General features: G+C 62.0%; 1 protein-coding gene across 1 annotated transcript; it reads left to right on the plus strand.

Moving 5' to 3' along the window:
- The first annotated feature begins 1,261 nt into the window (after positions 1-1,261).
- Positions 1,262-20,095, plus strand: TOLLIP (toll interacting protein). The gene is made up of 6 exons (XM_040464307.1): positions 1,262-1,422; positions 11,559-11,708; positions 12,886-13,068; positions 14,214-14,366; positions 15,182-15,272; positions 17,681-20,095. The coding sequence occupies exons 1-6, from the start codon at positions 1,390-1,392 to the stop codon at positions 17,893-17,895; spliced, it is 825 nt and encodes a 274-aa protein (XP_040320241.1). The 5' UTR covers positions 1,262-1,389; the 3' UTR covers positions 17,896-20,095.
- Positions 20,096-22,802: the final 2,707 nt, after the last annotated feature.

Genomic DNA, 22,802 nt, shown 5'->3' on the forward strand with positions numbered 1-22,802 from the left:
TCACCATGACTCACTCCTTCACTTAACTCTGCCTCTCTTTTGTAACTAGTTCATTTATTAAAATCCCTCCAATTATCTTTCTGAGCATGCCATCTGTTTCTTGCTGGGACACTGAGTGATACAGTAATTGCTACCAGAAGTGGCCCCGGAAAACACTCTCAAGATGGGATTCTAGGATTGAGTTGCTCATCTATTTGATGAGCACATGGATAAAATCCCTGCCAAGGGGAACTTGAGCGCTGGGGATGTGTGTCATGCACTGGCATCCCAATTCCTCAAATTGTCACCAGTGGTGCCATGGGACGTAGTCCAAGTGGAGGGTACATATATGGGTAGTCCGGCGGCGGAAGACTCCCAGTTGGTGTGGCATATATGGTGACTGCACAGACTATGTAGTGAGTGGGTCAGCCACTTGTGACAGCCCTGGTGAGTGTGCACAGCGGGAAAGGACGGTCCAGGTCAAGTGTACCAAGTTGGAGTGATTACCGGTTGCAACTAAGAACATCACGAAGGACTGGGTTTCTGCGGGTAATGATGCAGAAGGTGTGAGGAAGCGGGTTTCTGCTCTGGTTCTGACGCTGTCAGGGGGCAGAGGTAATTCTGTGTTCCGACTTCTGGTCTGGACGGAGAGAAGGCCAGGGGAGGCTAGAGCGCCGCAGGCGATCCCAGAAGCGGACGCGGGGAAGGCACGGGAGGGGGCTGGGAAGCCGTCCTGGCCCTGAGGGCGTGCGTGCGGTCGCACACGACTACGGCGGCCGCAGCCTCGCCGCGCCCGGTCGTAGCGAGTGGCCGGTGCACCGGCCCTCGCGCCACAGCGGGCACCGCGACTGGATCTCCGAGACCGGCCGCGCCCCAGCAGCTCCCTCGCCCCCGTTGCGCCAGCACATCTGCGTGTAAGGGCTCCCCCGCCCCGAGAATTTGGGGCAGCTGCAGGGCTACCCGGTCGCTTTGCCTCCGCTCCGCTCGGAGGCTCCGAGGTGGAGAATCCAGAAGTCACCCCCCCAGCCCCTGGCTGCCCCTCCGCTCCACTGCAGCAGAGCCGCGCGCCCTGCGAGGCCTCCGCCAGCCAAGTGATCGGCGCGACCGGCCGGCGTGCATGCGCACACGGCCAGCTCGGGAGCCATGTCGCGGGGCTGCGGCCCGGAGAGATCAGCTACGCAGGGGCCTGCCGGGAGCGCGCGTGCGTGCGTGCGTGCGTGCGGCGCCGGAAGGGGTGGGGCGGACTCGGCGCCTGCGCAGTGGGCGGTGCGGGGGCGGGGCCGGCCGTCAGCTGACCGAGGCGGCGGCGGCGGCGGCCTCGCGGGGACAGCAGTCGGCGTCGCAGACTCCGGCGCCGAGGGTTGCGGGCGCGTCCGCTCCCGGTGGGCGAGGCGGAGGCCGCGTAGCACCATGGCGACCACCGTCAGCACGCAGCGCGGGCCGGTGAGGGTCCGGGCGGGGGACGGGGGACGGGGAGCGAGGAGCGGCAGTCTCCGGAGCCTCTGGGAGGGCCCGACGACGGGCTCCGGGCGGGGCGGCAGCGCGGCGGGGCCGGCCCGGAACGGGGGAGGCCCCGCACCCCGGGCGGAGCAGGCCCCCCGCCCCGCACTCTCGGTGGGTTCCCTGGACGGGGGAGGCCGCCTGCACCCGGCTGGGTCCCCCTGACGGAGAAGGCCCCCCGCACCCCGGTGGGTGCCACCCCGCACCCCGGGTAGAGGAAGTGCCTCGCACCCCGGATGGTCCTCACATGAAGGAGGCGCCTCCAGACGGTCTCTCTGTAGAGGAGGACCCTGAACCCCAGATGGTCCCTGCGCTTCTCCCAGGCAGTGTGAGGTTCACAAGCGGCTTCCCGGGTCAGAGGCCACTTCTCGAACCCTGTGGTTGTTTATTTTTTCTTTGTTTTGCAAATGAGAGGGTGGGAACCGAGGACCTGGGAGGGACCTTCCCAGTTCTCGTTCTGAGGGCTCCTGTCTGGTCCCCAAAGCTCATTGGGCTGTTGCAGGAGAGCAAGTGTAGACTGGCTCAGCATGGCTCCAGGGTGAGGCGGCTTCCCAGCAGCTCATTCAGACTGCATCAGGGACAGGTTGTCACAAACGGGGAGGTTTTTATCAACAGCAGCTCAACACGGACAGTAGAGGGCTGTTTTGGCCCTTTTGAGTAGGAAAAAGGTTCCTCTGATGGGATACCTTCATGTGCTTTCGGTTAAGTCAGCTCCTGCGTGTAGGCTGCCAGGTAGCAGGGCTTCTCGTGGTTCAGAGGGGACGTGGATGAATCCTGTTTGTGCACACTAGAGGACAATCTTCTCAGAACGTTGTTCCCGAGCTTGAAAGGAAAATCAGGTTTTGTTAGAAGCCCGCTTTAGGTCGAGACGCGTATCAGACCTGAGTGTGGAAGCGTCCAGAGCCCGTGAGGGAGTTCTGGGCCCCTCCTCGCAGTGTGTCCATCTTTCCGTCTTCAGTGACTTACCGCGGGCGGGCTCACTGCCAGCAGGTTCCCATTTTATGCAACTGGGTGATCCGAGAAGCAAGGGACCAAATCAGCAGCTTGTTTCTCTTCCCACATCCTCCTCCCAGGAGCAGTGGGCTCCTGGCCTGTCACGTGTCCCCAGCCTCCTGGGAGCTCCTTTCCCTCCTGGGAACTTGTGCGGAACTTCACTGGTGGCACGAGACTGAGTGTAAACACATACAAAGCTGGGCTCGGTGTCCTGTGTGAAGGGAGCAGCCAGGGAAGGTGAGCGCGTCCCGGTACCGAGGGGACATTCAGCGCGGTGACAGCACACAGCGGAAGCCCCGTCACCCCATAGCGAGCGAGTAGGAGTGTCAGTGCTCACACGTATGGGGTCTGTGCCCTCCCAGGGTTCCTGGTCTGACTTCCTCGGTGTGCGCTGTCTCCTGGCATGTGTGACACTTGTGTGGCCTGCATCCGCGTGTGGGTGTGCAGCACACGGCTTGTCCACGTGCAGTAACGTTACGTGTGGGCCAGAGCCGCTGGGGGGCTCCAGGGAGGTGTCAGCAGGGGCTGGGGTCTTGAGTGCCAGTGACGCACTCAGCCGTGACGTTGCTCGTGATGTTCGGGGCGGCCAGGTACGCCCGCCGTCAGGTTCTTCCAGCGCAGCACGGGAAACAAACGGGTCATAAGCACGCAGACGAGCCACGCACTCAGAGCTGTGCGTCTTGACTCCAGGTGGCCTGTCGCCGTCGGGGTTGGGGTGGGTAGGGTTCTTGTGGGAGGTGCCACTAAGCCCTGACACCTGAGGGAGGAGCTGGCGTTGTGGGGCTGGGGCTGGGAAGCAGGCGGGCCCGGAGGGAGAGAGGGTGGGCGCCTGCGGCACTGAGGGCAGCGGGCACGGCCAGGGTGCTTCTCCAGACGCGAGGCCCGTGGGCAGCGAATGGGTTTGCTGCTTGGACTTCATCCGGTCGCTACAGTGTAAACCTGCTCTCACAGCTGGTGCCTGGCACGCAGCCCGCCGCTCCCCTCCAGGCTCACCGGCAGGCGGTGGCAGTTGTTAAGGGTCTGGTGGCTCTCCTCTAGCCAGGGCGCACGGACTTGATCGAGCCCCACTCCCTGTGGAGGAACGGGACTAACACGGATGCCGGGTCGTGAACCGAAGGCAGCTGCCGTCCCAGCTGGTGGTGGCGAAGCGAGCATTTGTCAGTGCTGGGGTGCCGGGTCCCGAACGTTAGCCCTATGCCGGCGGGCCCCATCCCAGCGTGCTGCACCAGCACTCCAGGGGACCCAGAGCCTGGACTCACTGGGGGTACTCTGAAGTCCGACCACCGGGACCACCGCCTCCCGCAGAGTCCCCCCCCCCCCCCAAGGGTAGCCTGCCTGGGGCGTGGGGTTCCTGAGGGGCCGGCGGGGTGGGGCGGGGCCAGGACAGGGCAGGGTTAGCTCCTCCGGGTTGCCCCTGCTCTGCCTTGTCCCTTCAGTGGGGCTGAGAGGGGTCTTTGGCATTTGTCTGTCCAGGCTGGTTTCTTCCCGGAGCCTCAGCTGAGCGATGCCCCTGACCCGTGCTGTTTGCCCCACTGGTAACAGTGCTGGTATTCCTGTAACGACAACCTTTTTCTTTCCAGGGTTTCTGTCCAGTGCACAGACTCTTGAGAGGCACCTGATGGGCCCCCTGCCTTGTTAGAACTCAGGGGAGTTCACTCGGTGGTGCCATCAGCTCATGGGGATGGGGATCAAGGCTCAGTCAGAGGCAGCATCAACTTTTTTGGGCTCCCTCACAGGTGTGTGGGTGGCCCCCACGGAGCTCAGGCTGATGGGGCCCTGGCTGAGCACGACCCCTGGTCATCCTTCTAGAGGGGCTGATCAGTCAGCAGGTTTGGGCTGAGCCCACCGCCCTCCCCTTGAATACCCCCGTCCCTCCTGAGCCAAGGTGGTCTGCTAGGTGGTGTTCCAGTGGCTTGAGGCCCTGCAGGTCCTCATCAGCCTCACTGACAACGATTGTTTTTGAAAGATAACGTGGTAAGGACGTTCTCACTTGCACATAAACGTAAACAAACGAACATGTAATCATATAAGTAAATGCAAAGAAGTCGCAAATGTAGATAGCAGTGTGCAGATACTGATAATTATTGCTGAACCAGTGACTTCATCAGGGATGGCAGAGGGTGGTGTTTGTATTTTGTCCCGTGTTCTGTGGTGATTAACTGGGACTGTGTGTCCTGAGACACAGTTGTACAGCAAAGGCTGGATCCGGCTCCATTCTTGCTCGGGAACTTCCGGGATTCGCAGGGAAGAGTGGTTTTCTCTTCAGGCTCGTGTTTGGCGTTTCTTTTCTGGGCACCGTGGCGAGCCCACGGGCCTCCTGCTCACACTGTCTGCCGTGGCACGCCTTCCTCTGCTCCAGTGGACCCACCTGCCCTGCCAGCCCCTCCCTGCTGGCCCGGGTCCTACGGCTGGTGGGCAGCCCGTTTCTCTCTGCTCTGGCCCGAGGCTGCCGCATCCAGGGTCGGAATTCTGGACCTTTCCGTAGGTCACACCTTGTTGGGGTGCGGTGACCTTACTGGCTGCACAGAACCTTTCTTATTTTGTCTGATGTTAGCGTGGGAATGTTTGCCTTAGGGTTTTTTGGTTTTTTTTCCCATTCTTTGACTTGACATCTTTCTGCACATTCATATTTAAGATTGGTTTATCGTCAACAGTATGTAGATTTTTAAAGTCAAATCTAAGAAGCGTCTTTGTTTTTTAAGTGAAACATGTTAAGTAATTTTATATAGTTATACACATGTTCTTTTCGGATGTTTTCCTTTGCACGTATGTTTGTCCAGTTTTTCTTTTTTTTCTCCTTCTTTTGGGTTGATTAAATCCAGTTTTTGAAATCCAGTTTTTTCTTCTTTTCTGCCCTCTCCGTGGTGATCGTAGAAGCTTTAACATGCAGACTTACCGGGGTCTGCAGTCAGTTATATTTACCCGCCTCCTGATCAGGACGTCACCCTGAGGGACGTCTTCCCAACAGGGGTGCAATTTTGTTACATATGCCGTCGCTGTTTCCTCTTCCTGTTCCTCAGACCTCCGGGCCACTTTGTTTTGCTTTGAGAATTTCCGCTGGAGGCCGGCTGTCCCGGGTTTGGTTTTGAAATGCCACCCGCCGCCCCTCTTCTCGCCTGCGCAGGGCTCTGGCCTGACTGTCGTCCAGGTCCACACGCGCCGTCCTTCCCCTGGCATCGGCCGCCGCCCCCCGCCCCCGCATTTCCAGGGCCCTCCCCCCATCCCCCCAACCCTGTCCTGGGTCAGCACTGTGGGCCCCGAGGTCTCAGTCCGGTTCGCTGAGCGACACTGAGCTCTGACTGTGGGCCAGTTGTCTGGCGTCTCTGCGCCTGGTCACCGACTCGCGCGAGGACGGACCGTGGCATGAATGCAGCCTGGCCCGGGCCCAACCGGCAGGAAGCACCTGAACGAGTGAGCTGCTAGGTTCCCGCAACTTCATTTCCGCTTCTCGAGGAACCCCGCACTTCCCCACGGCCGTCTGTGCCCTTTTGCGGGCACCATTTACCGTCCCCCACACCTCCCACCACTCTGCCCCGACGCTGCGGGGGCCGAGGGGCTGCTGGTGCAGGGCTGTGGACCCTGGGAGGGCCGCTGCGTGAGCTGAGGGCAGGAGGCCCCCGGAGGCCGCCTGAGCTTTGGGGGACCGTGGGCGGAGGGCGTTCCGAACAGGGGCACAGCAGCGGTGCACTCAGGGTTCAGAGGCTCCCCCGGCTGAGTTCTCAGGCACTCTGGGCACGGTCGTCACCCATGAGCCAGCGGACAGCAGCCTCTCCCTGCTCTGAGGCCACTGTCTCTACCTGGACTGTCCTTGCACCAGCTCCTTCTCTTTTCTTTTTTTAAATTGTTTTTAAAGGTTTATTTGTTTATTTTGAGAGAGGAGGAAGGGAAGGAGCAGAGAGAGAGAATTCCAAGCAGGTTCCACGCTGTCTACCCAGAGCCCGACGCGGGGCTCCAACCTGTGAACCATGAGATTGTGACCTGAGCTGAAATCAAGAGTTGGATGCCCAACCGGCTGAGCCCCCCCAGGCGCCCCTCCCCCTTTTCTGCGTGTCCTCGCTCACTTGGGGACCCTGGCTTCGGGTCCCCAACACCATAGTGGATGCCTGCCTCCTCCCTCCTCCTAGGTCTCCTTCCTGAACTCCACAGCTGTGTGTCCTGCCGCTCCTTGCCTTCTCCCCAGAAGGTTCCAGACAGCGCCAGGCAGCCCCTGCTTCCCTCACACCTTCCCCTGCATTCCCCCCCCCCCCCCCGGGTCCTGTATGGAAGTGGTTCCACCCTGCACAGCACTCAGGCTGGAACATTTGGATGACCTCGCCTCCCCTCTGTCCCCTTAGGAAGCCCTGCCTCTCTGCCTTCAGAGCAGACAGACTCTGCTTCTCTGCCTCTGTGCCACCCACACACCGCCACCCTCGTCCAACCGGCCCACCCGTGTCACACTCTGCCGTTGGATGCCAGGCGGGGCTCAGTGAGAGACACGGCAGGCCTGGCTCCTCGCTGCCCAGGCTCCCTCCCTTGGGACGTTGGGGCCAGCGCCTCGGCCCCCTGCAGTGGGGACTCAGTCAGCGGCCAGGCTGGGGGTCAGAGCCACCCCCCATGCGGTCACTTGGGGGGACAGGCCACAGGGTGTGATAGGCCGCAGCAGGACAGGCCCCCGGGACAGCGGGGAGGCTCCAGGGCCCCTGGCCCACCAGACACCATCCCGAGGTTGGGGGTCCTTGTCCCGTGAGCGCCTGACTTCGCCGCCAGGCCCTTGGCACCCCTGCGGTTCTTGGCCACATGGGCTTCTGTTTCTGTGCGGTCACATTCCTCCATCCCCTTTGGCCTCAGTTCCAGTTGTGAGTGATGTGGAACGAGAGCCGTGGGATGAGCCAGGGACCACGGAGGCCTTTGTGTGGGGTCCCTTCTGGGTCATGGTGTGGGGTCCGGAGGCCTGAGTGCGTCCTCACGGCGGATGCCAGCCCCCGGAGGGTGCGGAAGGAACCCAAGGCCTCAGCGTGGCTGACGGCCCGCACGTCGCCACGGTTTTGTTGGGCGTCGTGTTGCCCTGGACTCGGTGGGGGACGCAGGTGCTGTGCCTCATGGCAGCTGCTCTCATGTTAGTTTTCGTGCCACAGGATCTCTCTGTCCTGCCACCGAGCCGAGGCGCCAAAAAGAACATCCAGCAGTGGATTAGGAAGTACTTTCTCACACCACGCGAAAGTTAAAAGTTCATTAAAAATTTTCCAGATGTTTTGGGGCACCTGGGTGGCTCAGTCGGTTAAGCGGCCGACTTCGGCTCAGGTCACGATCTCGCGGTCTGTGAATTCGAGCCCCGCGTCGGGCTCTGAGCTGACAGCTCAGAGCCTGGAGCCTCTTTCGGATTCTGTGTCTCCCTCTCTCTCTGCTCCTCCCCTGTTCATGCTCTGTCTCTCTGTGTCTCAGAAATAAATAAACATTAAAAAATAAAAAAATAAAAATTTCCAGATGTTTTACCTTCACTGGAAAAGTAACAGTTGAATGAATTTTTAAATTCTTGGGTACGTCGGTACTGCATTTGCATGAATAGCTAACGAGTATGCGTAATTTGACGTGAGTAAATAAGTTACATTAAAGGTTGCTCAGCAAAAACGGATACCAAGTGAAGTGTCAATGGCTTTTTAGTTTTTAACCTAACTTTTAACGTAAAAACTTGAGTCGTTCTTAGCCCCACATTAACTGAAGAGTCCCGTTTGTACGTAGAGCACGAGTGGGCGCACGGGACAGGAGCCCTAGACGGTGTGTCTGCAGCCCTAGACTTGACGAAGGGCAAGAAGTGGTTCTGCAGCGCTCCTTGAGAGACCGCCTGCCCCAGGCCTGGGTCGGGACTCCATGTGCTCAGCCTGTAAATGTGAGCCAGGTTACGTTTTCAGATGTGATCTGTTATTTACGTTGTAGCAGGAGTGATCGTTCTCTCTTCCCTCCAGGCTGGGAGCCAGGATAAAGCATGTGTTTTTACGTGACCCTTCCTCCATCACAATGTGGCAAAAATCGGTCCTGAAAATTTAATGCGTGTCAGTAATACAGGTGTTACCGTGGCCTTTGCAGGCTGTCACTGGGGCAGGAGGGTTCATGTCGGCGCCTGGACGTGTGTGGGACACCTGACGCGTCACCATTTTGTCATGAGCAGGGACTGGTTAAGGTGGTGGAACCTGCTCGTTCGGACGAACTTGGGCTGCGACAGCGGGCAGGCCTGTCTGGTAGCTCCTGGGCAGCAGGTGCATGACCAAGATTTTGTAAGATTTTTACTTTGTAGGAAGTGAAACACGGTGTCCTTCCTCTTTCTTCCTGGTTAAGTTAAATTGGAATTTTTTCTAATAAACCTGAAATTTTAGAGTTCTGGATCAGTTGCAGACGGTGCGGAGAGCTGTAGTGTGCTCTCATAGACAGTATATCTGCACCTCGTGTCACCAAGGTCCACTGGTCACAGCCAGAGACCTGGCTTTGGCTTTGGTACGTGACTGCCACTGCAGGTTTGATTTGGACACCCCACGTTTCTCCCCCCGTCCCTCCTGGGCTCAGGTTCCGGCTAGGGCCCCGTGTGGCATCCAGCTGCCATAGGTCCTCCGTGGCCTGCGCTCCAGGGCCATCTCAGACTTTGCTTGTTCTGAGGACTGTGACAGCCTAAGGCCTGCCACTCAGGGATTCTGTAATGCGTCCCTCGGGTGGGAGAAGACCACGGGACACGATGTCCTCCGGGCTTCTCAGGAACCTGGTGTCCCCCAGCCTGTCAGTGCTCATGGGGTCCGCTTCTCGCCCTTCCCGTGTTTTGTTTGTGCTATTAATTCACGTGATAAAAATTCTTGTCTTACATTTATAGTTTTATCGTTAAAACCTTGTTGGAAAAGAATACTATGTCTTTGGCCTTTGATACGATTTTATCCTCCCCCACCCCCAATTAAAAAGCAGAGTGTTCTCCTTAAGCCCAGATGAGTTCTGGAAGTCCTGTACTGATGATGGGACGAAGGAGATAGACATACGATCCCCATGCCTGAGCAGCACGCTGTCACCACCATCCCTGCGTATGCGTGTGTGGTCCACAGCCCACCCTGCTGGGTCCTCCGAGCTGCGGTATGTGGCATGGGGTGAGCAGTTACTCTCAGACCAAACGAGAATGTGGTCTGCGTGCGTGAGTCTGTCTGCCAGCCGTGGGTGCAGGCACCGGCCATAGACCCTGCGGGCGGAGGCTGCGAGGCCCGTGGACGGTCGGCAAGGCAGCATCCGGCCCGGTGTCAGCCGGGTAGAGCTCCGGCTGGGGACGTGGCTCCCGTCTGCCCACAGCAACCGGCAACTGACATCGGTCTCACAGCCGTGAAGCCGGCCACAGCATCTCGGCCCTCCGGGAGGGCGTGCGCCCTTCTTTGCGAGGCGAGCCCTGGGCCCTCCTGGTGAGCCGGGAGGCCCCCTGGGAGGCAGCGCTCTCCTCACCTGGCAACGCTGGGCCTCCCGGGCGCTGCTGCCTTCCCTTCGGTCTGTAATGAGTACTCAGGGCCCCTCCAGGCTGCCCGGTCCAGACACAGAGAATGAGAACAGATGAGATGCTGCCCCCGCCAGGCGCCGAGATCACTCCTGCACGTCCCAGCGTGGGAGGGCCTGGCGTGGGGTGCAGCCAGGAGACGTGTGCTCTTGCTTGGCAGAGGAAAGCTGCCGGGGCACCCAGCTGACTGCTGCCAAGGGGGAAGTGGCCGGGGGGAGTCCCTGGGCCCGGGGTCCTGAGTTGGTTTCCATTGGTTTCTGGGCCTGGTTTGGGTGGTCTCCAGGCCTGAGATGGGGACACCGACAGGAACCTAGACCTTTCTGGGGACTTTTGAAATGAAACAGCAAAAGGCACTTGGGGAGAAATGCTTCCCCAGTGGTGCTTGTGAGCTCAGCGAGTGTGGAGCTTTCTGGAATTCTGCCGGATGCCTGGTCCATCCGGAAGTCCAGAACTCCAGCAATTGAGGCCTTAGGGTATTCAGCACCCGGACGGCTGCAGTGGTCCCTAGTGGCTGGCGTCAGTAAATGCCGTCTGCAGTAACTCACTGACACGCGGGGGTTTCCCTTGGCATTTCTTGAAAATAATGCTGCTTGGAGGCTCTTGTCCGGAGTCCCGTGTGGTGTCCCGTGGGGCGGCTAAGGAGGACCCCGGACCACCACAGGCAGCACCGGCCCTGTGCCGCAGCTCGTGTCCCGTTTCGAGGACAGGCCCTGCTCCCTTCTGAGGGGGTCTGTGGCCCCAGGGGCTGTGCCAGTAGTTCATCTGGGCATTCCAGACCCTGAACCCAGGGAGACGGCGGTGTGAGGCTGCTCGGGGTGGTGAACAGCCAGTGGGTCCTTGCTCTGCTGGCCCCGGGACACAGCCGCCCCCTCTGCTCGTGTGTGCCGGGAGAGCCTCGTCCAGGGCCAGCACCGCCATATGTCGCGACCAACTCCCGCTTCAGCCGCTGCCCCTTCACGGACAACTGGCTTTTGGGAACCTTCGGGCCACCGCGCAGCCCCCCTCCCGGCACGTCCCTGCCCCATCTGGGAGCCGGGCCCTTCTCGGGAGGCCAGGCCACCTCTTGGACATAGGATTCAGCAAGAGGCAGAGGGGTGAGGTCTCTGGGGCTCTTGTTTGTCTCTTCCTTCTGTCTTCTGGGGCGGTGCTGAGCTTGAACTGTTGCAGGCAAGGGTTTTCCTTGTGACTAGAAACCCAGCTTCCAATTTCGTCTCGCTCCGTGTTTGAACGAGCACGTTGCGGCCCACGGGCCCAGCTCGCCCTGGTGGCAGCAGGCAAAGCAGATCACAGACATGCAGGCAGAGGGTGTGTGACACCTGGACGTGGCCTGAGACTGTCCAGGGAGCCGGTGTGAGCAGGAGAGTCCGTGGTTAGTGGCCAGAGCAGGTGGCGAGCCCCCAGGGAGGCCGGCGTGCGACCCCTTTGTCCCGAGTGACAGGGCTCCTGGCCAGAGAGCAGCCGCCGTGGGCGTGGGCATGGGCAGCGCGGTGGTTCGGGGCGCTTGGGCTGCAGACCCTCCACCCATGGACCCCTCACTGCGTAGACGAAGAGGCTGAGCTCCCACCCCGCTAACACGCGTGCGCTCTCTCCGAAGGTGTACGTCGGTGAGCTCCCGCAGGACTTCCTCCGCATCACGCCCACGGCCGCGCAGCAGCAGGTGCAGCTGGACGCGCAGGCAGCCCGGCAGCTGCAGTACGGAGGCGCGGTGGGTGCCGTGGGCCGCCTCAGCGTCACCGTGGTGCAGGTGGGTGTCCCAGGTGGGGAGCACCGGCCCCGGCTGCCGTGCCACACTCTCTGCATGGACGCATGCTTTGCTGAGGCGTGCTCCTGAAACATAGCTGGTGAAGCGATAGACGTGAAAAGTAGCGACAATTGCCAGGTTCTACCAGAAGGAGCAGGAATAGTCAGTAACAGCTTCACGGGCTCGTGCTCCGGGCCGGGCACGGGCACGGGCTCCTGTGTGTGGACGGCCTCGCGGCTGCCGGGAAGGTCAGGGCGTGAGGGTGGGCTGGCAGCCCCTCCAGGCCGGCCCTGGCTGCTGAACGGATCCCAAGGAAAGCCAGATGCGCTGTCAGGATCTAAAGTGGTTTTGGTCAGCACGACTTCTTGTAAAACCGCGAAGCAAGGGAAGTCACTGCACGCAGTTTTGAGGAGACGCACACATACAGCAGACAGAGCCACGGTCGGGCCTCGCGAGTTCCGTGGGTTTTATGGTGACCATGCGTCCCAGATACTAACTCTGGCCACGCCCCCAGGGCCGATGGGGTCACCTCAGGTACACACGAGCCGCCAGTCTGCACCCTCCACACGGTCCTCCCAGACCCTCGTGGCTTGGGCTCCCACTTTGCCCGCTGGGCCTCGCGGCGTGGCCCATGGCTTCCCGCTACCTGTGTGGTCACCCTTCCTCCCCTGGTCTTCGCCCAGCCCCCGCCAGGGCTGTTCCCTCACGTTCCCTTGTGGGGTTCTGTGTGGAGGCATTATGGTCCAGTCGGACCCACTTGGAATGACTGTTTGCCGACCGACCGCCTGGGCCCCCGGAGCCTTCCGCCTTCATCCGCGTCCATGCTTTCTCCTCCCTGCAAACGCAGCCTGTCTGGCCGAAGGCTGGGCTCCTTGGGGTTCATGACCCGCAGCAGTGGACAGAGGACAGAAAGTGAAGCCGGGCCGTGGCTCCAGGGTGGCTCTTGGCTCTGATCAGCCTCTTCAGAGGGCACGTTGGAGGAGCTGCCCTGCGTGGCCCAGCGGCTCCCTTCACTTGACCAGTGGCCTGCTGCACCCGTTGCCCACGGGCACGATTGCAGCCACGTCCTGCTCCCGGGAAAATGCCGGAAGTGAGGAGGTGGGGGGTGGAAGGCTGAGGTGGATGTGCAGCTCTCGCTCGGGTGGCGGCTGCTTGTTTAGTAACATTGGTCGTGTTTCAGGCCAAGCTGGCCAAGAATTACGGCATGACCCGCATGGACCCGTACTGCCGACTGCGCCTGGGCTATGCAGTGTACGAGACGCCCACCGCCCACAATGGCGCCAAGAACCCTCGCTGGAATAAAGTCATCCAGTGCACGGTGCCCCCCGGCGTGGACTCCTTCTACCTGGAGATCTTTGACGAGGTGAGAGGTTCTGCCGCCTTCACGGGCCCGGCAGGTGCAGGCCGCGCACGGCGATGCCCGAGCCACGGGTGCCCTGCCTTCCCTCCACTGAGGCTGCCCAGGAGCTGCAGGTGTGCCCCGACACAGGGCACGTCGTGGCTTTGTGACGGGTGTCCCGGGTGTCCTCGGAGGCGGGGGAGAGTATACGTCCCATGCAGCTACATTCAGAAGCAGCATCACCAGGGACAGGGACACCAGGCACTCTGTGGAGACGGTGTTGATGCGTCTCCCCTTCCCCAAGTGCCAAACTCGTCCCCAAACCTGAGGCTCGTGGAGGCCAGCCTTCATGACCAGGTGGGATGTAAAGTGTGTCAGACCCCATGCTGGGTGGGAGTGGGGTTCTTGGGCAAGTTGCCAGCCCCCCGGGTGTTCCTGAGAGGGATCAGATGCAGTGGGGCTCTTCCTGAGCCCGGTCCTCTGGGCCTCTGTGTGGGACAGCCCAGCCTTCCACGGCCCGGCCCGGGAGCTCCGGGGGCTCTGGTCGGCAGGATGAGAGGTCACAGGGAGTTGGGCAGCAGCAGGGCTGAGAGGTGGACCCCTGCCCCCGCCAGTGTGGTGCCCTCGGCTCTTTTTCCTTCCAGGTTCCTTCCTCCTACCCCATCTCTCCCTTTGCTTAGCAACAGGAGGGGGAAGAACAGAGGGCATGGTTAGCAGGGAGAGTGCCTCCTTTCCCCCGTCCGTGCCCGCTGGGCTTTGGACTTGCAAGGGATCCAGGGAGGGCGGGCAGAGACGAGACCACGCATCTCCAGACACTGACCACGGCTCTCCTGACCTTACAGGAATGAGGGCAGGGCCCCGTGGGGTCCTCTCTTCCCCTGGTGGGGACCTGTACAAGGCAGAGAGAGGGGCAGCTCCCCCCCCCCCCCCCCCAGGCTGTGCCCTCACTGCCTGGACCAGGGCTGAAGTATGCACAGTGCCAGGGGCCAGATACTGGGGTGGTGGGGAGAGGAACAACTCTTTGGAGGAGGCAGGCCCAGGGACGGGGCTTCAGGGTGAGGCTGTGGGTGGGGCCTCGGGTAGGAGGTGGCACTGTGGGGCGGGACCGCTGGGTGAGGGCGGGGCCTCAGGGCAGTGGTGGCCCCTGTGTCTCCCCGTGTCTCCCTCAGCGAGCTTTCTCCATGGACGACCGCATCGCCTGGACGCACGTCACCATTCCCGAGTCCCTGAAGCAGGGCAAGGTGGAGGACGAGTGGTACAGCCTGAGTGGCCGGCAGGGTGACGACAAGGAGGGCATGATCAACCTGGTCATGTCCTACACGGTGAGGGCGTGGGCCGTGTGGGCAGGCTGAGTGGCAGCTAAGCTCAGTGGAGCTGTTTGTCCCCGAGGGACGGGACCTTGGCCAGCAGGTATCGGGTGTTTTGGCGGGAGGAGCGGCGTTGTGCGGTGGCCTGTGGCCGGGGGGCAGACTCGCCCCGTGGCAGAGAGGGGTCTCAGGGCCACACGGCGTTTAAGGGGGAAGCTGCCGGCCCTCGGGTCCCCTGGCTTGTGTGGCTCCATCGTCAACCCGCTGCTCTTGGGGTGGGAAGCAGGGGCGGAGGGGTCTGGGAGCCTGGGCTCTTGCCACTGCCTTTGTCCCCCCAAGGGAGTGGTGGTGTCCTTGTTTTCACTCGGCCTCAAGGAAGTCCGCTGCAGGTGTGGCGGCATGGGGGTGGTCGGGCTGTGAGGGTGGTCTCCCAGCCCGGCAGTGTTTCGTCCCCGCTGCTCATCCCTGGGCTGTTTGAAAGCGAATCCCAACACCGATGTGATTTTACTCAAACGTCTCGTTACGCGACTTTAACAGAGTGTTCACGTAAACACAGAATCGTGACCGCGATAGCTGAGCGGTTAAGATTTTAGAGGCAGTCAGGAAATGTTATAGGTGCTGACGCAGAGAGTACTGACTTGCTTCCCGGAACCGTGTTCCCTTCCGATCGCATCTCCATCGGAGGCTCTAAACAACCCCTGTAGCCGAACCACTCGCCCTGACCTTCCGCCAGGGCAGTGTTGGGACATCCCATGGGCAGGGCCACACGGGAGGTTTCAGTGTGTGCTGTGTTCTTCTGTGACCCCGTGATCGTCCTTGGTGTGTTCTAGGCGCTGCCGGCTGCCGTGATGATGCCGCCTCAGCCTGTGGTCCTGATGCCCACCGTGTACCAGCAAGGTGTCGGCTACGTGCCCATCACAGGTGCGTGCCACTTCTCCCGCCCTGGGCTCTCGTAGTGCAGCGTGGAGGCTGAGCCCTGTCTGCATGTGACTCGTGAGGCCCTTCCAAACACGAGGGTCTGGTCTTACATTTGAATCTTTTATGCGTCTGTGGAATATAGGATTTTTTTTCCCTTGATCATTGGCAAGTTGAAGTTGACGAGGTATGGAAACGTAATTTCTAAACACGTTAGCGTACGCGTTATCGGCACAAAAGATCACGCTCTGTGGGGCAGAGTGAACCGTATGCCCTGATGTTCCCGTTGTGTCGTGTTCATTCGCTTTTATAAAAGTAGCAATTTGTGGCTGTACGGCAAAATCCAATTGGATTGTAGCTTTCACGCCTTTGAATTTTCAAACTTTAATGTCAGCTGTTGGCTGACTCCCGCTCCTGGCTGCAACGGTGACTGGACTTCACCAGCCCCTGCGGTAGATGGCCGTAAAAGTAGGCAGAACGGAAGAGGCGGCAGCAGGTGGGCAGGCGGGACGGCGATCCCTCCCTGAGAGAAGGGAGGCGGGGCAGCCCCGGGTCACGGTGGCCTCTACCTGAGATGGCACGGTGCGGGGAGTTGGGTCAGAGCACGGTGCCGTGGGGAGCCCTGCTTTGCGTTGAGGTCAGCGTGAGGACCTCTGTCCTTGGGTCTCGGTGGCGCCCTTCCCTGTGGCGGTTAAAGGGTCTGTGTGAGCTTATGGTTTAACTGCCCCTCGTTGGAGGTTGGAGGACGAACAGGCACCTTGTGGGGCTCACCGAAGGTATGAGCGCCCGGGGCGGCCGTAACAGAGTCCCACAGACAGCGATAGCCTAAGGCAGCAGGAATCTCTTTTCGCCCTTCTGGAGGCCAAAGCACAAAGTCGAGGCATGGGTGGGCCGTGCTCCCGGGAGTCGGCAGCAGAGGTGCTGGGGCGGGACCCTCGTGGTCCCCTCTAGCTTCCGGGGCTCAGGCGGCCCGGGCTGTGGCTGCCTCGCTGCCTCTGCCTCCGCCTCCGTGGTCACGGGGCCCCCCCCGGGGTCTGTGCCTGTACCTCTTTTTTCCGGGCGCTGCTCCCGACGGCCATCTTGTTCACGTGTGCCCGGGTGGGGACCTCACACGTGTTTCTGGGGGACGTGCGGGGACCCACACGGCCAGCAGCACCAGGACACATTCGGTTAACGGAAAGTCTGCCTTCTCAGGAGACCAGATGTGTCGCTGGCCTTTTTCTGGTTTCTTAGTTCATTGTATAAATGAGAACTTTGTGCTCAAGTTTGCCCTAAAATGTTTATTTTGGGAAAGGCCAGACTTCTGTGTAATTGGAGACTTTGAACTTCTCTTTTGACGTGCATCGATAAGCTTTGGGACATGGAGTTGCAGGAAGTTACCAAGGAGAGGAAGTCGTTTCTGCCTGACGTCTCAGACCGAGGCGCCACCGGCCCCAGTCGCATTTCCCGCAAACAAGGACTTGCACCCGCTGCCCCTGTTTGCGTGAAGCTTGTGCTGCAGCGTCTCCTTTGCTGCGAACACAGACTTCCCTGACCTCATCAGGAGGGTGTGCATGTGCGTGACGAGTGAAGTGTGGTGTGCGAGTGTGTGCGTGCGGAAGTGTGACCTGCGGTGTTCGTGTGCATGGGTGTGCGCGTACGTGACGCGTGTGTCTGTGGACCCTGCTTCCGGAGGGTAGGCAGAACCTTTGAGCTGTGGCCCCCACGGGAGGGGGCTAACTATAGGTGCTACCCCCCCCCTCCCCCCGGCAGGCAGAGACCCATGAGCTGCAGGGGTGGGGTGGGGGTCCCATGGGGGAGCTGATCCTGGGAGCACTAAGAAAGAGCCTTTCAGAAGTTCTCTCTGCTTCCGGGTTTTTCTGAGCCAAAGTAGTACCTGGGAGGCACGGTGGCCGTGGAGCCAGGGCGTGAAGGACGCCAGTTCCTAAGAGATGGCAAAAGGTGCCCCCTGGTCTGGAAAATCCTCCGCCGCTGTTCTGCCCGTGTTTCCATCCATCCTGTAGACAGTGGACTGGAGAGCTGGGTCCGCGGTTCCTCCCGGCTTGGCGTGCGATAAGAAATGCTCGCGGGTGCGTGCCTGGCTCTCGGGTTTCGCTGGCGTGCTCGTGGGCGGCAGAGGGACCCGCCTGGTGCACGGCCTGTGCCGTGGTCACCAGCGGGCCGTCCACCCCCTGTGCCGGCCGTTCCCTGGCAGAATTGCTTTGTGGCCTTCAGGTCCCGCAGGCGGGCCCCTGTGGTATGATCCGGGACTTTAAGAGACCGCAGCTCGAGCGGCGCATCCCGGCTCTGGGATAGCGAGCACCCGCTGGGGAGGAAGGCCGCGGGCGGTGGAGTCGTGCGTGGGGCCGTGGGCCGGAGCTCGGTGTGGGCGTCGGTACCATCGTGGGTGCCCCTCAACCGCATCTCACTTGCAGGTGTGCCCGCCGTGTGCGGCCCTGGCGTGGTGCCCGTGGCCCTGCCCCCGGCGGCCGTGAGCACCCAGCCCCGCTGCAGCGAGGAGGATCTGAAGGCCATCCAGGACATGTTCCCCAACATGGACCGGGAGGTGATCCGCTCCGTGCTGGAAGCCCAGAGAGGGGACAGGGACGCGGCCATCAACTCCCTGCTCCAGATGGGCGAAGAGTCCTAGGGCCCCGGTTGCCACGCTGCCTCTGCCCCTCTCGACCTGCCGGCCCCGCCCCCCTCCCCGTTCCTGTGAAGGAGCCCCGTGTAGCCTTTTCTCAGCCATCTGTAGCCCCATTCCTCACCCTCGTTTGGGATGCATGCGGGTCGTTGGTCCCCAGCCACTGAGTGCCACCACCGCTTGGGTGCGGGTGCGGGCGGGCCTGTCCCTCGCTTTGTCGGGAGAAGAGTGGGCACGTGGGCCGTGTCCTGTCCACACGCTCTCCCCCCTGCCGCTTAGGGACGTGTGTCTTCAAGTGCCGTGTGCTTCTGCTCCGCACGCTGTCCCGAGAGCGCTCCGTGCGAGCAGCCTGACTCTGCCGGCGCTTTAGAAAGCGTCCCGTGCCCGCCTGGTTTGACGATGGCATGCGGTTACTTTACTCATTCGGGGTAGACCTCATATTTCAGGCACATAGAACATTGACAGCCAATCGGGATGTTTTTTACGAGTCAAGCTTCAAATTCACGTCCGTCCCTCGTTCCTTGTCTGTGGTCCGCGGCCGCTCACCAGCGCCCTGGGCAGGCTGACCTCTGTGTTGCCGGCCAGCAGCAGATTCAGCGCTGATGTCCGTCCACCCGCCTGTCCCCACCCGTGGGCTCTGGAGCAGGGCTGCCCTGGGGACCCCGTTAAGCGTTTTCCTGCTGTGTCTCACGCCGACTTTGTGGGCTGTTTTTCCAAGGGACTGCCCCTCCGCCCCCTGACCAGCTCTTGGAACAGAACGTAAAACCGAGGGTGAAAAGTAGAAGGGGCAGTACTTTGTATTTGTTTATTAAAGGGTATCAGGAACCGTTGGCTTACAACTGACGTTGATTTCAGTAAACGTGTACCAGTCCTGCGGGCTCGGTTTGGACAAAAAAAATAGCAAACCGATGAATGTTCAAGGCTTCCTAGAGGCAAGGGGTGCACGTGCGGCGCTGTGGACCGCGTGGCGGCCGAGGCTCCCGTTGTGACCACAGGATGGGACAGGGTGGGGGACACCTTCTTGTGGAAATCTGCAAAGTGGGAGGGGTCTCGGGCACTGCTTAGCCCAGGCGCGCGCACGCACACTCGCCTCCAGACGGTCTTGTTGCCGTGGGCCCCGCAGCCCCCAACGGTGTGGCCCTGCGAAGGCTCAGCCCGAGGACCGGACTCCGTCCGGCCTTCGCCGCACGCGGGGCCTCCCGTCAGTCGGAGGATGCTGCCGCCAGCGGCGAGCGCGTGGTGGCCCGGGGTCGGCGCACAGAAGCCTGAAGGAGCGTGTCCGGCCGGCGTGGCGGCCTCACCGGGCGAGGGTTCTCCATGAAGATTTGCCTCCACTGAGTCCCAACCGCCGGCTAGGACATGGGAGCCCTGCCTTCTCGCGAAGCAGGAGTTCGCACATCGGACGGTTTGGGCCCGCGTCCTCGCGCAGATCCCTCCCCAAACGGGCGAAAGCGTCGGGCAGGCCCGCGGCTCTCACTTGGGGGCGACCTTCACGGACACGCATCCGGGACCCCAGGTCCCCCCGGGCCCCAGTGCCGCCTTCTGCCTTAAAGCTGTGGGGGTGTTTGTGCGTGTCAGGGACGTGCTCCCCTCGGGGACGGGCACCAGGCTAGCTCGCAGGGCCTGGGCTGGCGGCAGAGGGACCCCGAACCTGTCGCTTCTGCTCCCCTTTTCTTGCCAACACCGTGTTTGTGGCGTCCCAGAGAGCCTGCACCCGGCCGGCCGTGGCTGCCTGTGCTAGGCTGTCCTTTCCTCCTGCGCGCCCCGCCGTCCTGCGTGTGGGCTCGTGCCTGTGGCGGCCCGCTCCTCCTGGGGGACGGCACGGTTCCTCTGAAGCGGCCGCGGCGTGGCCACCACGGACTCCCACGAGCCAGGGCGGCTGCCAGGGCCCGGGGCCCCGGGGCCTCCGCCCTCCGCGAGCTGGTCGGTGGCGTTTCCTCTGGTGGCGGCCCCGGCGCTGTCAGGGCGGTGAGGACGCGGTGTCTGTGCACGTGGGTTCTTCCCGCGGCTCCTTCGGCGAACAGACCCCCTCCAGCGGCACGTGTGCGGCATGCCGGTGGGAACGATCCTCAGAGCTTTCTCGAGTGTCTGTTGGGGTGCAGAGTCCAGATCTATCTTTGTAAAATATATTTTTGCTTATCAGCCTTCTAATTTAATAAATGATATCTATAAAAATAGAGAATTAAACTCCTCCGATGAAACTTGACCGTCTTGGTTCCCGAGTGGTTTTTCACTTTGCTTGGAGCACACTGGCTAATAAATCACTTGCAGGACGTACGACTAGAGGGAAAAGCCTCTGGCTCGGTTCAGAACGTTACCCTGAAAGGGCAGGAGGTTTGCGGTCTGGATTCCAGGGACGGGGAGGGGGCCCCGGTGCCGCGGGCGGGACTTGTCCTGCGTTTGCGCCTGGAGTCATGACCTCACCTCCGGGGACGCGGGCTCCGAGCGGGTCTCCGGAGGGCGCCCGCGTGCCCGAGGGGCTGCGGCAGCAGGCCGGCCTTCACGGCCCGGCCCGCAAGGGAGGCGGCCCCGTGCCCCCACCCCATCCCCAAGGTGGGGTCCCGCAGGGCGTGCTGCTCCACGGGGCTCGCTGCCGCTGGCTCTGTGTCCCCATAAGTGCCTTCTGCCCACAGCGGCTGAGGACGGCGTGTGCTCATGCCAACGGCACGTGAGGAAGCCAGGAGCACGCCTCGTTCAGACCCTGTACGCAGCACCCAGAGTGCCAGCGAGGCCGAGCTCACTGCAGGGCTGAGCTAGAAGAAGACGTCCCCGAGCGTCTGTGGGGGCTGCGTGGAGCGTCGGGGGGGGGGGGCAGGGGGGTCCGTCTGTCTGCTCCCCGACGTTCCCCAGACGCGCACCACGAGGCAGGCGCTCCATCGTGCTGGCAGGTGCCGTGGTCCCAGGCACCCAGGACGAGCCTCCTCAAGGCCACGGGCCTGGCTCCCGATGGAGGGGCCGCTGTCCAGCTGGTGCGAGAGGGAGCTGGAAGGGAAGGCGGCCCAAGGAGGCAAGCCGGAGATTGCTGGAAGCCCGCAGCCCTGGGAGCCCCCGGGGAGAGATCGTGCTGCGTGCTGGGAGCAGAAGCACGTTCTTCCTGGAAGGACACCATGTGGGCCCGGCCTCCAGGGACCGAGCGGGCACACAGCCCCAGGCCGTCTGTGTGCACGGGAGCGGCCGTGAAGCACGGCTTGGGAGCATGAGACCTTCAGACCTGCCCCGAACACCAGCAGGGACTTAAAATGGGAAAACAGGACAAAACGCAGAGCAGGAGCAGAGGACGAGAGGCTGAGAGACCGGAAAGAAGCCCGCAACCGCCGGAAGTGAGGACACAGCCACTGGACGTGGCAGCTGAACGGGCAGACTGCCGGCGGGTTGGACGCTGCCCAGGAGACCGTGGAGCGGTTCAAGAGCCACATGCACCCCACGGAGCGTGGCACCCAGTGCCCATGACTGTGTGACACAGATCTGGGGCTCGGGGCTCCCCCTTAACCGCAGGAGCTGTTACTCAACATCACGGGGATCACTGGTGGGGTCTGCTGGTGTCGCAGCCGTGCACTCAGCCGAGACATGACGGCGGGTGGGTCTGTGGCCCCGTAGACGCGGATGGTAACGGGGCCCTGGTGGCCCATCTGATCCCGGGGTGCCCCTGGGAAGGGCTGGGGTCACTGTCTTGTCTGCTTGGCACAGTGTCGTAGGGCCGTCCGTGGGGAGCACAGCCTCTCCTCCAGCCGACAGTGCTGGACGCGGGGAGGGTCCCAGCCACCCGTCGAGAAGGCGGGCGGCCCTCTGCTCTTCCGTGTGAGCACACGTCCTCCCCAGCGGCCCCTCCAGCTTGCCCCTGGAGCCCCGATGTCTGAAGCCTGTCCTTGCAGATGGCCGCCCCCCAGGGCCCCGCGCCCCTCCCCCTGCCGTCTGGGCGTCTGCTATTCCGACGTGCTTGGGGCCGGTGTCTGAGGCTGTGCCGCCCCGGGGGCACAGGCTGAGCCCTGGGGTCCCCTCCTCGGCACCCTCAAGGGCGGTTCTGGGCTGGTCGAACTGCCAGGAGCCAGCCTGGCAGCACATGGTCCCGAGCTGTCCCAGAGGCAGCCTGGGCTCTGGCCCCCGGGCCCGTGATCCCCTGAGCCGTGCTGCCACTGAGAGCACCACCTCGTAACCTTCACGCCCCGGTTGTCGTTTGCTGTCGCGGCTGCTCATCGTCAGGGTGGGGGAGGCTGCTGGCCCGTGTGGCGCCGTCTGCCACCGCTCCTTCTGTGCACTGGCTCCGTGGTTTTCCGAATGCACGATCGTCTCGTCTGCAAGTGGAGGTGGTGTCTCCGTCTGCGCGTCCGGCCGGCTGCTGTAAGAGGACACCGCAGATGGGACGTAACGGTGGACACTGCTTTCTCACCGCTCTGGAGGCTGGACGCCCACGATTTGGTGTCTGGAGAGGGCCGTCCTCTCCCTGTGTCCTCACGTCACAGAAGGGGGGAAGTGGCCCACTGGGACCCCTTTACCAGGCGCCAGTCCTGTCTTGGGGGCTGCGCGTCACGACCTCGTGACCTGCCAAAGGCCGCACGTCCGGACGCCATCACACCGCGGGTCAGGCTTCCTCATAGGACCTTGGGGGGCTCGTTCAGTCTGCAGCAGATGGCTTGCCTGCCCTCCCAGTGCCCACGGCCCTCGCACCTCCACACAAGCGAGAGAGATGTCTGAGAGCAGACCCTGGCCGCTCCTGGCAGGTGCTCGCCCTGGGCCGGGGCAGAGAGGCGGGAGGAGAGGGTGAGGCAGGGCCTGTGGGGAGGGCTCTTCCGCCTGTGTTGCGGGGCCCCAGGTGGTGAGCTGGGGCGTGGACACGGCGCGTGTCACTGCGGGGCCCCCACGAACATTTCCACGTCGGGTCCAGCTCAGAGTGCTCAGGGTTCCGGTGGGAGAAG

The sequence above is a fragment of the Herpailurus yagouaroundi genome, unplaced genomic scaffold (assembly GCF_014898765.1).
Source record: "Herpailurus yagouaroundi ecotype Mexico unplaced genomic scaffold, PumYag 438, whole genome shotgun sequence".
Taxonomy (NCBI): Eukaryota; Metazoa; Chordata; class Mammalia; order Carnivora; family Felidae; genus Herpailurus; species Herpailurus yagouaroundi.

Coding starts and splice junctions, on each gene's coding strand:
- TOLLIP (XM_040464307.1), top strand. CDS start 1,390: ATGGCGACCACCGTCAGCACGCAGCGCGGGCCG. Junction 1,423..11,558: donor TCAGCACGCAGCGCGGGCCG/GTGAGGGTCCGG, acceptor CTCTCTCCGAAG/GTGTACGTCGGTGAGCTCCC. Junction 13,069..14,213: donor ACCTGGAGATCTTTGACGAG/GTGAGAGGTTCT, acceptor TGTCTCCCTCAG/CGAGCTTTCTCCATGGACGA.